This window comes from Rana temporaria, chromosome 5 (assembly GCF_905171775.1).
Source record: "Rana temporaria chromosome 5, aRanTem1.1, whole genome shotgun sequence".
Classification (NCBI taxonomy): Eukaryota; Metazoa; Chordata; class Amphibia; order Anura; family Ranidae; genus Rana; species Rana temporaria.
In genome coordinates this window covers 52,361,146-52,375,545 of record NC_053493.1, presented here as the reverse complement: position 1 = coordinate 52,375,545, position 14,400 = coordinate 52,361,146, and the positions used below count along the sequence as shown (strand labels likewise).

At 42.8% G+C, this 14,400-nt stretch overlaps 1 protein-coding gene across 6 annotated transcripts in view; it reads right to left on the bottom strand.

Annotated features, from left to right (window-relative positions):
• Positions 1 to 14,400, bottom strand: part of ACBD5 (acyl-CoA binding domain containing 5) — a 42,287-nt gene that overhangs the window by 19,933 nt on the left and 7,954 nt on the right. For 2 of the 6 annotated variants that reach the window (XM_040352571.1, XM_040352570.1), the window contains 5 exons: positions 12,236 to 12,481; positions 11,253 to 11,373; positions 10,862 to 10,934; positions 4,061 to 4,175; positions 3,912 to 3,944 (listed from right to left, as the gene is read on the bottom strand). In XM_040352571.1, the coding sequence (XP_040208505.1) occupies positions 3,912 to 3,944; positions 4,061 to 4,175; positions 10,862 to 10,934; positions 11,253 to 11,373; positions 12,236 to 12,481 (588 nt within the window). Of the gene's footprint in view, positions 1 to 3,911; positions 3,945 to 4,060; positions 4,176 to 10,861; positions 10,935 to 11,252; positions 11,374 to 12,235; positions 12,482 to 13,749; positions 13,854 to 14,400 lie in introns of those variants that run through there. The other 4 variants (XM_040352575.1, XM_040352572.1, XM_040352573.1 and 1 more) reach the window with 4 other exon arrangements.

The window sequence follows — 14,400 nt, the reverse complement described above, 5'->3', positions numbered from 1 at the left end:
CTTTAAAGTGGACATAAACGCAAAAGAAAATTGCCTTTCATTTCTATTTTAAACTGAATCGGTTGTTTTACAGGATGATCGTTTTCAATCACTTTAAGCAGAAATCTAAAGATACTGTTGAAATACATGTTTACCATTTCACCCTCCAAGATTTTGAATTCCGGGTCAGGAAATCTTGCAATTCATACACAGCAAGTCAGATGACATTCCTGTTTCCGGATTCATTCCAGTCTCTCTGCAATAAGGGAGTGTCCCAGGAAGCAGGACAACTGAATCAGGAGCACTAGAGATCTTCCTGGCTGATTAAGTATGGCAGAGGTACGCAAATACAAATCTGCCCAAAATCCAAATCGTTTGGTGGGTACAACAGTAAAAATAAATGTATTTTGGCAATGTAGTCACATGCCGAGGAATCAAAATAGAGAAAGGAACATTACCGCTCTAGGCAGGTCAAATTAAGGTAAAAGCCTCTCCAAATTAGAAGCCCCAGGTGACAGCAATGTATGCAACAATGCAAATAAGAAGAAATTCTGGACAGCCGAACACTCCAAAAACAGTTTTTGCGTTTATTCAAAAATCTGATACAAAAATAAATGCCACGGCATGTCAGAACGGACAGAAGAGCAGACGCGTTTCACACTAACAAACAGTGCTTAGTCTATGACTAAGCACTGTTAGTGTGAAACGCGTCTGCTCTTCTGTCCGTTCTGATCTCCTGTGGCATGTATTTTTGAATCCATTTTTTGAATAAAGGCAAAAACTTTTTTTGGAGTGCGGCTGTCCAGAATTTCTTCTTATTTGCATTGTTGCATGCACACCTTTATACATGGAAGCCCAAAGTAAAGACAAAATGAGGATTGAAAAAGGAGAGAGTGGGCAGCCAATTGGAAGAGTGGCTTGAGAGGTATAAATTGCTGTTTAGCCAATTGCCTGGAGTCTTATTTTGATATGTGTTCCCATCATGCCGAAGCCGGTATCCATAAGGAAGGTTACAATCAGATGTGCGTTTACACCTGTTCTGTGTGCAGAACTAAGCTCTGGGGGGGGGGTGGAGTGAAATGGGTTGGGGTATGGCCTGGTCAGAGTCCAGCCTGAGGTTGCCACGCCATTCATTGCAGTAGGACAACATAGATGTGCGACTTTCAGGAATTACCCTTCCTTTCTTGTTCTGTGTGCAAGCCACGTTTATTATTATTATGCCAAGCCGCTCACAGACATCTTATAGAAGGGGATTGAGACACAGTGGCTGCTTGTATACAGCTGTATGTCAAAATTTATTCGGATTTTGACTGGATGTTAGTGATCATAGCAGAATTTAGTGTACGGAATACACAGGAAAAAATGCATGTTGACAAGGGGAGTGTAGGGGTGGGCAGGGAGTCTACTGACATCACGACTCCACCCACAGAGCTCCAGACAACAGATCCACCCACATAATCTTGAGTTTTTCAGTTCTTAGGCTCCATGCACACTGGAATAAAAAACGTTGCTTCTACAGGAGCTTTGTGTTCTGCCTGTAGAAGCAACTTAATGCTCCTATGTGTCCATACACATTAGGACGTTTACAGGCATATTTTTAAGAACAAAGTTTAGAGGCAGGAAAAAAAAAACCCTTCTCTTTCGCGTTTGATTGGAGCTCACTGGCAGAAAAAAAAAAAAAAAACACGTAAAACTCTCCTAAACTTTGTACAAAAAAAAAAAAAAAACAACGTTTTTTACTCCAAAAAGAACAGACGTTTTTTTAAGCCCAGTGTGCATGGAGCCTTATAATAGACAGAGGGGAGACATTTGACAGGTAAGGATACATAGTTTAGCAAGGATGAGAGCGAGTTTACATTCACTTTAAGGACCGCCCGGTGTTGGGTATCAATTTACTCAGCGTAACATTAGCATGTTCTTAAAAAAGGTGAAATTTTACAAAATTATATTATATTTATTTATTTATTTATTTATTTATTTATTTATTTATTTATTTATTTATATATATATATATATATATATATATATATATATATATATATATATATATATATATATATATATATATATATATATATATATATATATATATATATATATATATATATTTTGGTGTTAACATGAGATCTTTTTGACCCAAGAGCTCATATTTAAGAGGTCTCTTTCATGCTTTTTGTCCCCCTATTACAAGGGATGTTCAAATTCCTTATAATAGGAATAAAAGTGACCCAAAATTTTTTTTTTTAAAAAGACATTGTAAAAATGTAAAACTCCCTGCCGAGCTTGCATGCAAAACACATACACAAGTTCTGCCCGCATATGAAAAACGGTGTTCAAACTACCCACGTGAGGCATCGCCACGATTGTTAGAGCGAGAGAAATAATTCTAGCCCTAGACCTCCTCTGCAACTCTAAACATGCAACCTGTAGACATTTTTAAACGTCGTCCTATGGAGATTAAGGGTAATAGTTTGTCGCCATTCCACAAGCGGGCACAAATTTTAAGGCGTGGCATATTGGGTATCAATTTACTCGGCGTAACATTATCTTTTACAACAAAAACAATTGGGTTAACTTTACTGTTGTCTTATTTTTTTAGAAGTAAAAAAAAAAAAGTGTATTTTTTTTCCCCAAAAAAGAGCGCTTGTAAGACCGCTGTCCAAATACAGTGAGACAAAGTATTGTAACGGCTGCCATTTTATTCTCTAGGGCAGTGATGGCAAACCTTGGCACTCCAGGTGTTTTGGAACTACATTTCCCATGATGCTCAACTACACTACATGTGCATGGGAAATGTAACAAAACATCACTAATCTAGGGTGTAAAACAAAAAATGGATTTTAACTTGTAAACATATAGGGGGTTATTTACGAAAGGCAAATCCACTTTGCACTACAAGTGCACTTATAATTGCACTGAAAGTGCAGTCCCTGTAAGGCTGCTTTCACATTGCAGCGTGGAGCCGCGGTGACGCGCCATTTGTAGCGCGGCTATACCGTCGTGTTTACCACGATATTCGGGCGCTAGCGGTGAGGTTTTAACCCCCGCTAGCTGCCAAAAAAGGGTTGCGGGCGGTATTACAGCGCTTCCCATTGATTTCAATGGGAAGGCGCGGTAAAGATGCGGCTAGCAGGACTTTTGGAGCGCTCCTGCTAGCGCACCGCTTCAGTGTGAAAGCCTTCGGGCTTTCACATTGAACACTACAGGGCATGATTTTTCATGCGGTATAGCAGCGCTATTTTTAGCGCTGTACCACATGAAAAACGGCCCAATGTGAAAGGGGCCTTAATCTGAGGGGTAGATCTGAAATGAGGGGAAGCTCTTCTGATTTTATCATCCAATCATGTGCAAGATAAAATGTTGGTTTATTTTCCTTGCATGTCCTCGGATCTACAGCGACTGCACTTCTAAGTGCACTTTCAGTGAAATTTGCCTTTAATAAATATGCATTTGTCTCAATTTAGAGCACCAAGTGTTATTTTTGTCTGCTGCCTCCTTCCTCAGCCATCAGCATGAATCACTTCTGACAAGTTTTCCTGACACCAGGAGAGGGGAGAAAAAAAAAAAAAAAAGTGACGGGAGGGATCTCCAGGTGATTGACAGCCTCAGCTCTGTTCCTGTGTGAATGGGTGTGCCCCTTCCCTCCAATCAGTTTTCAGAGCTCTCCTTACTGCGTTCTGCAGCGTGTGGTTTCAGCTCTCTGCCCCCCCTTTTTTTTTTATTCCTGAACTCAGACAAGCGTTAAAAGTTTGGGACTTTGAATGGATGAAGTGAAGACTGCAGATAAAGAGGTGCAACTTATGTAGAAGTTGCTTAATCTCTGTGTATCACCTGAGGCCAGTCACGTCACTAGGTATACAATATGTAAAAGTTTACAACCACTTTAAAAAATACAATAAAAGTAACAAACAGATCAGAAATGATCTCCCTACCTTCTAAAGACTTAGTAACTTTATCCAATCGTACTGGCATGTAACAGAGAAAGAGCAGAGAGACAGAGGTTCATTTGGTGGAGAAAGGACAGGGAGACAAGAGAGATGAACTAGATTTGCTCTACAGTACAAGTAGGAGTGAGGCCAACCTGACGTTACACCAGATCCTCGCCCATGTTTTTTGTCTTCCACTATTTCATAAAACGGACCTATGACTTGAAGTAATTCTTCCACTTTCTCCGTCATTGGCATGCTCTCAAGAATCTAGTGTCCAAAAGGCAAGAGGTGAAATAAAACAGCATATTGATTCACTTTCTGTTCAATCTAGAATGTAATCCTCTGTCAACAACGCGCCATGTGTGCCGGTACAAGATGTCCCAGGTCATCAGATTACAATGCTAAACATTACAACACACTCATGCTGGATTCACATCATATGCATAGTATTTAGATGGGGGGGGGGATAAATAAAAAAAAAAAAAAAAAGGGGGGGGGGGGGGGAATAATGAGGAATGAACACTTTTTCACCCAACACATATCAGCACAGCTTGTGGGTATAACCCGGGCCTATTGGACAATGGATTTCAGCTGGGTATTGCATCAAATGGGCCCTGGTGTGGTGGTGTGAATTGGCCCTGAAATATTTTGTTCAGCATTTTTTTTTATTAACAAACACGTTCTACTTGCATTCTCTATGCAATGGTTTTCAACAGAGCAGCCCCAATCCTCCCTCTCATCTCCCACCAGCGATCTCGGCTTATCTCCTCTGCCAAGTGCCCCCATAGCAAGTCACTTGCTATGGGGCACTCATGTGTGCTCACTCTTGAGGCCCCATACACACCATAGAATCTATCCGCAGATAAATCCCATCAAATGGGTTTCTGCGGATAGATTCTATGGTGTGTACACTCCGTCGGATATTTATCCGCAGATAAATCTCCCCTGGGATGGATTTCCAGCAGATGGATATTTGCTGACATGCTCAACAAATCCATCTGCTGGAATCCATTCCAACGGATGGATCCGCTCGTCTGTACAGACTTACCGGATCCATCCGTCCAAAGGGATTCCCCGCACGCGTCGTAATGATTTGACGCATGCGTGGAATTCCTTATATGACAGCGTCGCGCCCGTCGCCGCGTCATAATAGCGGCGACGGCGCGACACGTCATCGGCAGAGGATTTCAGCGGGGATTTCAATGCGATGGTGTGTACACGCCATCGCATAGAAATCTTCTGAAATCCTCGAGAGGATTTATCCGCGGATACGGTCCGCTGGACCGTATCTGCGGATAAATCCTCTCGTGTGTATGGGGCCTGAGCCTCATTCTGTGTCCACAAAACACACAAAGCATAACTTGGCCCCGCCCCCTAGTCCCTCCTTACAAGGATTGGCCAATCACTCCCACTGCTGTATCTGAGCCACCAGATCAAGGTCAGTCTCAGGTACAAGTATAAAGGCCCATACACATAATAGGACTTTTTGACAACAATGGTCCGACGGACGTGTTTTAAAATCGGACAATCCGACCTTTTGTATGCTCCATCGAACAATTGTTGTTGGTTAAATTACATATCAGGGGGTCACCTGCACTTAAAGCGAAAGTTCAATTTTGGGTGGAACTCTGCTTTAACCCCAAAAAAATAAAAATAAATCCTGCTCCTTTAAAAACTTGCTTACTGGGCACATATACCCCCTTCCTGCCCAGGCGGAGTATCAAATATAGCTTTCTTTTGTGGTATTTGATCATCTCTGCATTTTTTTTTTTTGTGCTATAAACAAAAATAGAGCGTAAAAAAAAAAAAAAAAAAAACCACCACCAACAACACACACACCTTTTTTTTTTCTCAGTTTAGGCCGATACGTAGTCTTCTACATATTTTTGGTAAAAAATAAATAAAAAATGTAAGCGTATAGCGATTTGTAGGTGCTAGAACGCTTGCGCAAACCAAATAGGGGATTGCATTATGACTTTTTTTTTCTTCTCTAGTAACGGCGGCAATCTGCAATTTTTCAGGACTGCGATATTACGGCGGACACATCGGACACTTGACACATTTTTGGGACCATTCACACTCATACAGCGAAGAGTGCTATAAATATATGCACCGATTACTGTATAAATGTGACTGGCAGGGAAGGGGTTAACACTAGGGGGCAAGGAAGGGGTTCAATGTGTACCCTGGGAGTGATTCGTACTGTGGGGGGAGGTGACCGATGGTTGTCCCTATATACAAGGGACACACCATCGGTCTCCTCTCCCTGACAGGACGTGGATCTCTGTTTACACACAGAGATCCACCTCCCTGTCTCTGACTGCCGATCGCGCATCGGCATTTGAGTGGCGCGCGCCCCCCCAGCGGCGGAAGGCCGGAGGCTGGTCTGCTGGTGTAAAAGGGCCCTTAGATTGAGAAGGAAAAAAAAAAAAATAATCATTGTGTAACTGAACCCGATGAAGATGGCAAACCATAACAGGCAGAGGTTTTATATTCTACTGTGTATGAAGAAAAAAAAAAAAAAAACAGAACCTTGCTGGTTATTATGGACAAAGCCATCTATGATCTGTATTTTCTAACCAGTATCTTCCATTGCATAACATATTAAACAAATATTTAAATATGCATTTGTTTCTGTATGTGTGTGATCACCTGCAACCTTTTGCTGCCAATATTCATCTGAAATTCTATACAAACGCTGAAGGATTACAAAGGTGTGAATGGCTTTCACTGTAATTGGAAAATACCATGGACAATCTACTTAGCTGTAATAAAATCCCAGCACAGTGCTTATTATGTTCCTCTGGAGGATTCATGACCCAGATCAGTGGTTTATAGTTAGTGAGCTGCTCTTCTTAGAAAACTCTTGATTTTTCAGAGCCCAATACCTTCTCTTCACCCAACAGATCAGCTCTATCAATGACTAACGCAGTTTGGTACTGTATGTGCATTCAGCTTTCTAATATATAAAATGGGGGCCATTTAACTGTGGAAGAGTTATGTTCATCTCAGAAATGGATTAATAGAATTCTCCGCTGCAGTTTGGCAACACCAACAGGTCTTGTCTCTTCCCCAGCCTGCGACTGATCAGTGAAATAAGACGCAGCTGAAGAATCTCCACTTTCTGCTCTCCTCTAGCAATATGCAGACCGACTCATTGTGCTGCTTTGCCCTTTCTCGGTGTAAACTATTGGCCGATACCAATTGCACTACTTGCAATAAAAAAAAAAACACACACACAATTACATGCTGTTTTACATGTGTATTACATGCTGTTTATTCTCACTCAGTCACTGAGATTTTTTTTTTTTGCATGCTACAAAAAAAATAAAAAAATAAAAAAAACAAACAAAAAACACACACACACACACACACACACACACACACACACACACACACACACGGTTGACCCTGTTGCCATCTACACCTTCAGTCCAGGTCCCCAATTCAACTAGGGATTTTTTTCAATAAGTTTCTATGCCAAGCATTTCCTATTTATCACACCTGAGCAGCCCATGTGACTACAGAGTCACACAAGTGGGCGTATACACAGTGGTAAATGATAGCTCACTCCCTCCATGTCCACCAACCTGCCAAAAGGGGGTGGGATATTACATGTAGATTGATAGAGGCTTCACCTCCCTTTTTACATACAGGCTGGTACAAGATACAAGAGGTGTGACACAGCCCGTTACTGGCAGAAATCTGCCCACACCAGGTTATTGTTAAATAAAGATTGGATTTCAAACACACACATTATATATATATATATATATATATATATATATATATATATATATATATATATATATATATACATACACAGACAGATCTCTCTATATATAATCTCAATTTAAAACAGTTTGATTGTATTTTTACTCTGTATCCCAAAAGGCAGGTTTTAGATTTTTTTTATATTTAACATGTGACCAGCAGCAGAGGACTAGAATCTCCTCCTGCTTATGTTTCCCTGCAGACAGGCTGGGTCATGTGACAGCTCTAAAAAAGTATTTAGTAGAGCTGGGCGATTTTCTCAAAAATAAAGATAAAAAAAAACAAACACACACACACACACACACACAACCACACACAACCACACACTCAAATCAAGTTTTTTTTTTTTTAAATGGACACCGCGCCGGTCCTGAGGAGCTGCAGGCAGGAGTTTTTAGGTGAGGCCACAACTTCAGTTTAGTCCGCGGCGTTCGACCTCACTGACTACGTCGAAGCCGCGGCCTCGCCTAAAAAATTCCTGGCCGCAGCTCGTTTGGACCTGCGCGGTGACAGAAATAAAACGGACAATGTAAATTAAACAGTGTGCGTTTAGTATCACTTTAACCCCCCTGGCGGTATTCCCAAGTCTGGCTCGGGGTAAGATTTCTGTACCAAAAGCGGTATCCCCGAGCCAGACTCGGGCTCGCCTCACAGCAGCCACAGACAAAGTTACTTATCTTGTCCCTGGATCCTGCGATGCCTCCCCGCTGTGTGAGCGAGCGGCGTCCTTGCTGAATCACACGTGTCCCCTGTGTGCCGCTGAATTCCGTTCCCTGCGACGTTACGACGCACGGGAGCGGAGAACGGCGCCAAATTCAAAAAAGTAAATAAACACAATACATACAGTATACTGCAATCTTATAGATTACAGTACTGTATGTAAAAAATACACACCCCCCCTTGTCCCTAGTGGTCTGCCCAGTGTCCTACATGTACTTTTATATAATAAAAACTGTTCTTTCTGCCTGCAAACTGTAGATTGTCCATAGCAACCAAAAAGTGTCGCTTTATGTCAAAAATGGTTTTAGAGCAGCTAGAAAACAGCGATAATAAATTAGAATCACTTGCAGAATTGGTCCCCCCACCAGAAAACGGATGAGCACTCTCAATCAGCGCTCTCAGCCAATGTCAGAGTTGGTCGGCTGCTGGTCTTCCAGCATGCACAGCCGGCTTCTGTCAGACCGACCGACATACATACATACATACATACATACATACATACATATATGGGCAGAATGACGGCCAGTATTTTTTGTAGCGGCATAGGTCTCCTTGCATTCTGCCCGTGTGTATGGGGCTTTAGACAACAAATTAGATTTTAGAATGAATGCCTTTTGCTCTGAAACAATTTGGTATTAATATGCATTGAGAAAGACAGCAGTTGAGCCATGTCATCATTCCCTACCCGTTCATACTAGAAGGATGTGGGACGATAAGCTAATCAGGCTAATCAGCTTATGCATGCATTTGCAAATGTGTGCAAACTAAATCCCTGTTTTTATTACATACGGCTAGACCGGAAAATATGGTTCGTTGCAGTCTGGTAAGTTGAGCTGGGAATGCGTCACCTTTCCATGTGCTCCTTGTTGCAAACACCAGTTATAGGTGGGGCCAGTGGACATTTGTTTGTACAAAAAGCTATGCAGGCCAAGACAGATTTCCAACTGCCTGGCCACAGGTTTATCCATCTTGCACAATCTGAGCCAATGTCCGACTTTCTACTCCTTTAAATGACCTGGGACTTCACTAGGAGCCCAAACCATGTCAACAGGCTATGTTCAGAAATAAAAAAAACGTAATATTCTCCCTTAGACAGTCATCTCATATGACAAGTACCACAACTAGAAAGGTTTATCCACCTTGCCAGTTAAGTTGTCTCTGAAAACAGGTGCAAATACATTTGATGGCCTTAAAAGGAGAGTTCCAGCCGATTGAATTTTTAAAAGACAGCAGCTACAAAAAAAAAACAAAAAAAACAAAAAAAAAAAAAGCTTCTGACTTTTAATAAAAACACTCACCAGTCCTACGATCCAGTGGTGCAGCCGCTCAAACCCTCATCTCTCTCCCTTGACTCTCCCTGGCGCTGGCATTTCAAGTGTGGGCACCTGGCTGTGACAGCTTGCGGCTTCACAGCCAGGGGGCGAGAGTCACGCTGCGCCTCCTTAATGGCCGGGCAATCTTCTGGGTCCTGCGACATGTCCCAGAAGATTGCAGGGAGGAGGGAGAGGAGAACTTCCGCTCAAGCCACCAAGGCAGCCGATCGGGAGGTACCTGCCCCACCCCCCACCAAAAAAAAAAAAATTAAATGCCAAATATGGCATGCAAGGGGGTAAGGAGTGCTTAAAACGGAACTTCCACTTTTGGTTAGCATTCTGCTTTAACTACAGCATCGAGTATGCCTATGGACTAAAGCCCGGTACACACTAGCACCCCCCCCCCCCCCCCCCATTTAACCCAGCGGGGCTGAACGAAAATAAATAAATAAATAAATAAAAAAAAAAAAAAAAAAAAAACACTGAAGAGCTCAGGAGAAGCTGCTGTACTATCTGATGTTAGTACATTGATCTCCCCTGATGAGCTAGTCTTCAAACTACGGCCCTCCAGTTGTTCAAGAACTACAATTCCCATCATGCCTAGTCATGTCTGTGAACAAGGCCTCATGGGATGTGTAGTTCTACAACAGCTGGAGGGGTGTAGTTTGAGGATTCCTGAGCTAGTTCTGTGGATACCGATCAGTAGACCTTTCTTTCTTTCTTGGTCATGCCCCTTGGATAGAAGCCAGACGTTTTCCAGGCTTCTTTTGGTCCCACTTCCCTACACAGGGGCCGAATGTCGGGCAGCTTCTATTGAACTGCCCAAATTTCAGCCCGGTGTGTACGGGGCTTAAACGCTACAACTTTCACAGCACACCTAAATTAAATCAGCAAAATAAACAGGGCCTGTAAGAATTTAAACATGAGCTTTGCCTTGCTCCTAGTTTCACTACGTAGTCTGCCACTGACCTAGAACATAAAAGCAGGTCAAGACTTTACTGGCTGCATGCTGGTTGCAGTTCAAGGGCATATTAGATAGGTAAACTAGAATTGGGATTACTTCCCTGGAGTCTGCAAATGTAAAAAAATCAGCAACAGCACCGATACGCAATATCCAATACCTAGTTCATACGTTTTGGATCTTACCTTTTTCATTTCGTCAACATAAGCAACCATGGCGTCTTCCTTGGTCATGTCACCCAAAGAATTCCAGGCATCCCTGAAAAATTAATCCAGAAGTAGAACATGCAGGTCATGTACTCCACTATACACACACACACACACACACACACACACACACACACACACACACACAGGCCTCGGAAACAATCATATGCAAAAAAAACAGCAGCAAAAGTTCACAGGCCATTTGAAGTAATGCAAGATCAGTATTTACACAATTATTCGTCATACTATAGTGTCCTATAAATTATTTATATTAGATCTGCATTTTCAGACATCACCAAATCGCTACCAGCCACAAAACAGGTAAAAGTATAATAAAATAAAAAAAAAAAAAAAAAAAAAAAAAAATCACCATTTGTATCGACCAACAGGATCCCAAAATGCAGGCCTCGGTATATTGCAAGGTCCTTGTGTTGCTTGTTTGTAAAAACTGTAGAACTTCAGCATCATTTCGTTGGATGGCTGGAAAGAGCCTAAAATGAAAATTTTACAGGAATTAAAGATGTGTTCCAATCGGGGGAAAAAAAAAAAAAAAAAACGTTTATTTTTTCCCCCCAAAGTCAGCAGCTGCAAATACTGCAGCTGCTGATTTTTAAATATAAACACTTACCTGTCCAGGGAGCCCACGATGTTGGCACCCCAGACAATTTTCTGATCTGCTCTCTGGTGCTGCCATTCTTGGTGAGGCAAACCAGCAGTAAAGCCTTTTGCCTGCACAGCCGCTCCCCTACTGCGCGAAGCGTGCCACGCTTTCTTACAGGCCTGGCGGCGGAGAAAGGAGGCAGAACTTCCGGGAGACGGCGCCACAGCATCGTACCCCGGAAGTGGGGACGGGTACCTGTCAAAAACAGGTAATCACCCCCCGGATGGGGCCCAAATGTGGCACGGGAGGGAGGAAGCAGATCAGCGGAGCTTCCACTTTTGGGTGGAACGCCGCTTTAAGGATAACAGTTATGAACTAGAATCTCCATACATCTACCCATTTCAGCTGGTACAATCTAAGCGGTCTCTTGAAGGATTATTGGTCGGTGACAGGGCGCCTCTTTTTTGCCCTGTGAATGGCTCATTGACACTCAGCTGATAAAACGCTAAATCAATAGCCAGTCACAAGAGTTGGGAAGAGCAGTTACAGCTGTAGAGGGACAACTGGAACAAAAACCAAAAGAAAAAAAACAGAAGTAGCAAATTACCGGGTTCTACAGGAAACTAATATCCGTGTAAAGTGAACCCGATAGGGATAGGATCTGCCGACTTGTTTTGATAAAGGTAAAGGCTTAAAAGTGATTGTAAAAGTAAAATTTAAATTTTTAAAATAACAAAACATGTCATACTTGCCTCCACTGTGTAGTTCGTTTTGCAGAGTGACCTCGATCCTCAACTTCTGGGGTCCCTCTGCGGCGTCTCCCCGCAATGTATAACCCCCCCGCATCATAGGATTTGATTGACAGCAGCAGGAGCCAATAGCTGCACTGCCATCAAGAGCCGAGAACACCGGCCAGAGGAAGAACGCGTCTCCGCCGTGGTAAATTCCAGTGGAGATACCATTAATTTCCAGCGATTTCCTCTCACTTCCTGTTTTGGCTAGGAGACAGGAAATGAAGTTAAATCTCCCCAATAGGACACAGATGACCAAAAGCAACTGACAGGGATTATAACCCTCCCTTAAGCCTAGTACACATGGGCTAAATGTTGGGCGGCATCGCCCGGTTCAACAGAAGCCGGCCGACATTCGGACCAGGTGCACTATAATCGTCCGTCTGGTTTCTGGCAGAGGTGCACGACCTAAAGGTCTGCCGATTGGCTCCTAATTAGCACTCTCGGTCATGGGGGGGGGGGGGGGGGGCTGTCCCACTGTCAACACAATAGCACAGCAGGTGAGATTGCTGTACCAACATTGAATAGTTAGTATAGTGGCTCTGACCTGAGCCATTTCCCAATCCCTGCTGGGCTGAACAAAATACTACTACTACCTGTGGAAGTTGTACCTATAGGTAAGACCAGAATAATTCTTGCCTATAGGTACCATAAATATCTCCTAAATAGGAGATATTTACTGCGTTTTGCACCAATTAGGTCATCTGTGCATGAGCTGTAAAGAAACTTCCCCCTACGCCGCTTGTTCACGAGCGAGTGCCGTGACTGGTGGCTCCCGCGCATTCGGTGCGCACAGGGCCGGAGTCCGCAACCTCGGAAGGGAGAGGGGTGAACATGGAGTCGGCCAGCAGTGGGGATGGCGCGGGCTTCAGCTGCAAGTAAGTGTCACATAATGTGCTACTATGTGATGCATACTAGCACATTATGCTTTTACTTTGCAAGGTCAAAAGGAAGTAAAACCCATCAGGGTTTACGTCCTCTAACTATCCAAAATAAAAAATTATATTTTGCCTATAGTTCTACTTTAAGGCTTTCCCCCCTATACAGAACCCAGAACAGTGAGATGTCGGGATGCCCGATATGCACACACCTCTCAGACTGATGCCTCACTAGGCAGTGACGCTGCGATAGTCGGACGTCTATGGAACGTACCTCTTTACAAAGAATTCAGCCGTCCTGAAACGTTTCCTTGAAATAGGTTTTATTAAATGAACGACAGCTCTCCACTACTAGCGGAACTGCACCTTCCTGCATACCCCAAAAGCATGGCGCTAGAAGGGCATTTGGCAACAGTTTGCCACAGCATAAAAAAAAAAAAAAAAAAACACATGGGCTGCCCACCAATAATATTGATTACATATGAACAAAGATTTAAACCAAAATATGCTGCAATTCTTCATAGAAAATAAAAATCACTAGAATTCCACCTGTTACACAACGATAAATGTTGACTGGAAAGTCACAATTTGGCTCACCTAAAAGCATTGGAGCAAACTTGGGTCCAAAATGCAGATTGCAGATCTCATGCTTTCTTTATACGCCAAGCAAAGTACAAAGGCCACAATCCGCTGTCACCGCTTTACATTACTATCCAAAACCTTCCCAGGTGAAATATGTAGGTAAAGGGCACACCACTCCCACAGTACATGGAGCACGGGGAGTTCATGTATAGAAGGCGGGTGCTTAAACGGAACTTGCTGAAAGTCAAAAAGGATCTTATTTTTGTTTTAATTCCCCATCTACCTTTTTTACTGGGCTATCCTCAGCAATGATCTTTCACAGTCCACGCCACCACTGCCATCTTCCTCTCTTAACCACTTGAAGACCAGGCTTTTTCTGCCACTTTTTGTATACATGTGAAAATCTGCTTATTTTTGCTTGAATTTTTTATTTTTTTTTAGAACCCTCAAACATAATATAATACAATATAAAGTAGAGGCCCTAGAGCATAGGTGCTCAACCTGTAGCCCTCCAGCTGTTGCAGAACTACAAGTCCCATCATGCCTTTGCGTGTTTGTAACTGTCGTGTTTGTGCCTTGCAATGCCTCATGGGACTTGTAGTTTTGCAACAGCTGGAGGGCCACAGGTTGAGCACCCATGCCCTAGAGAATAGGTTGCTAGATTTT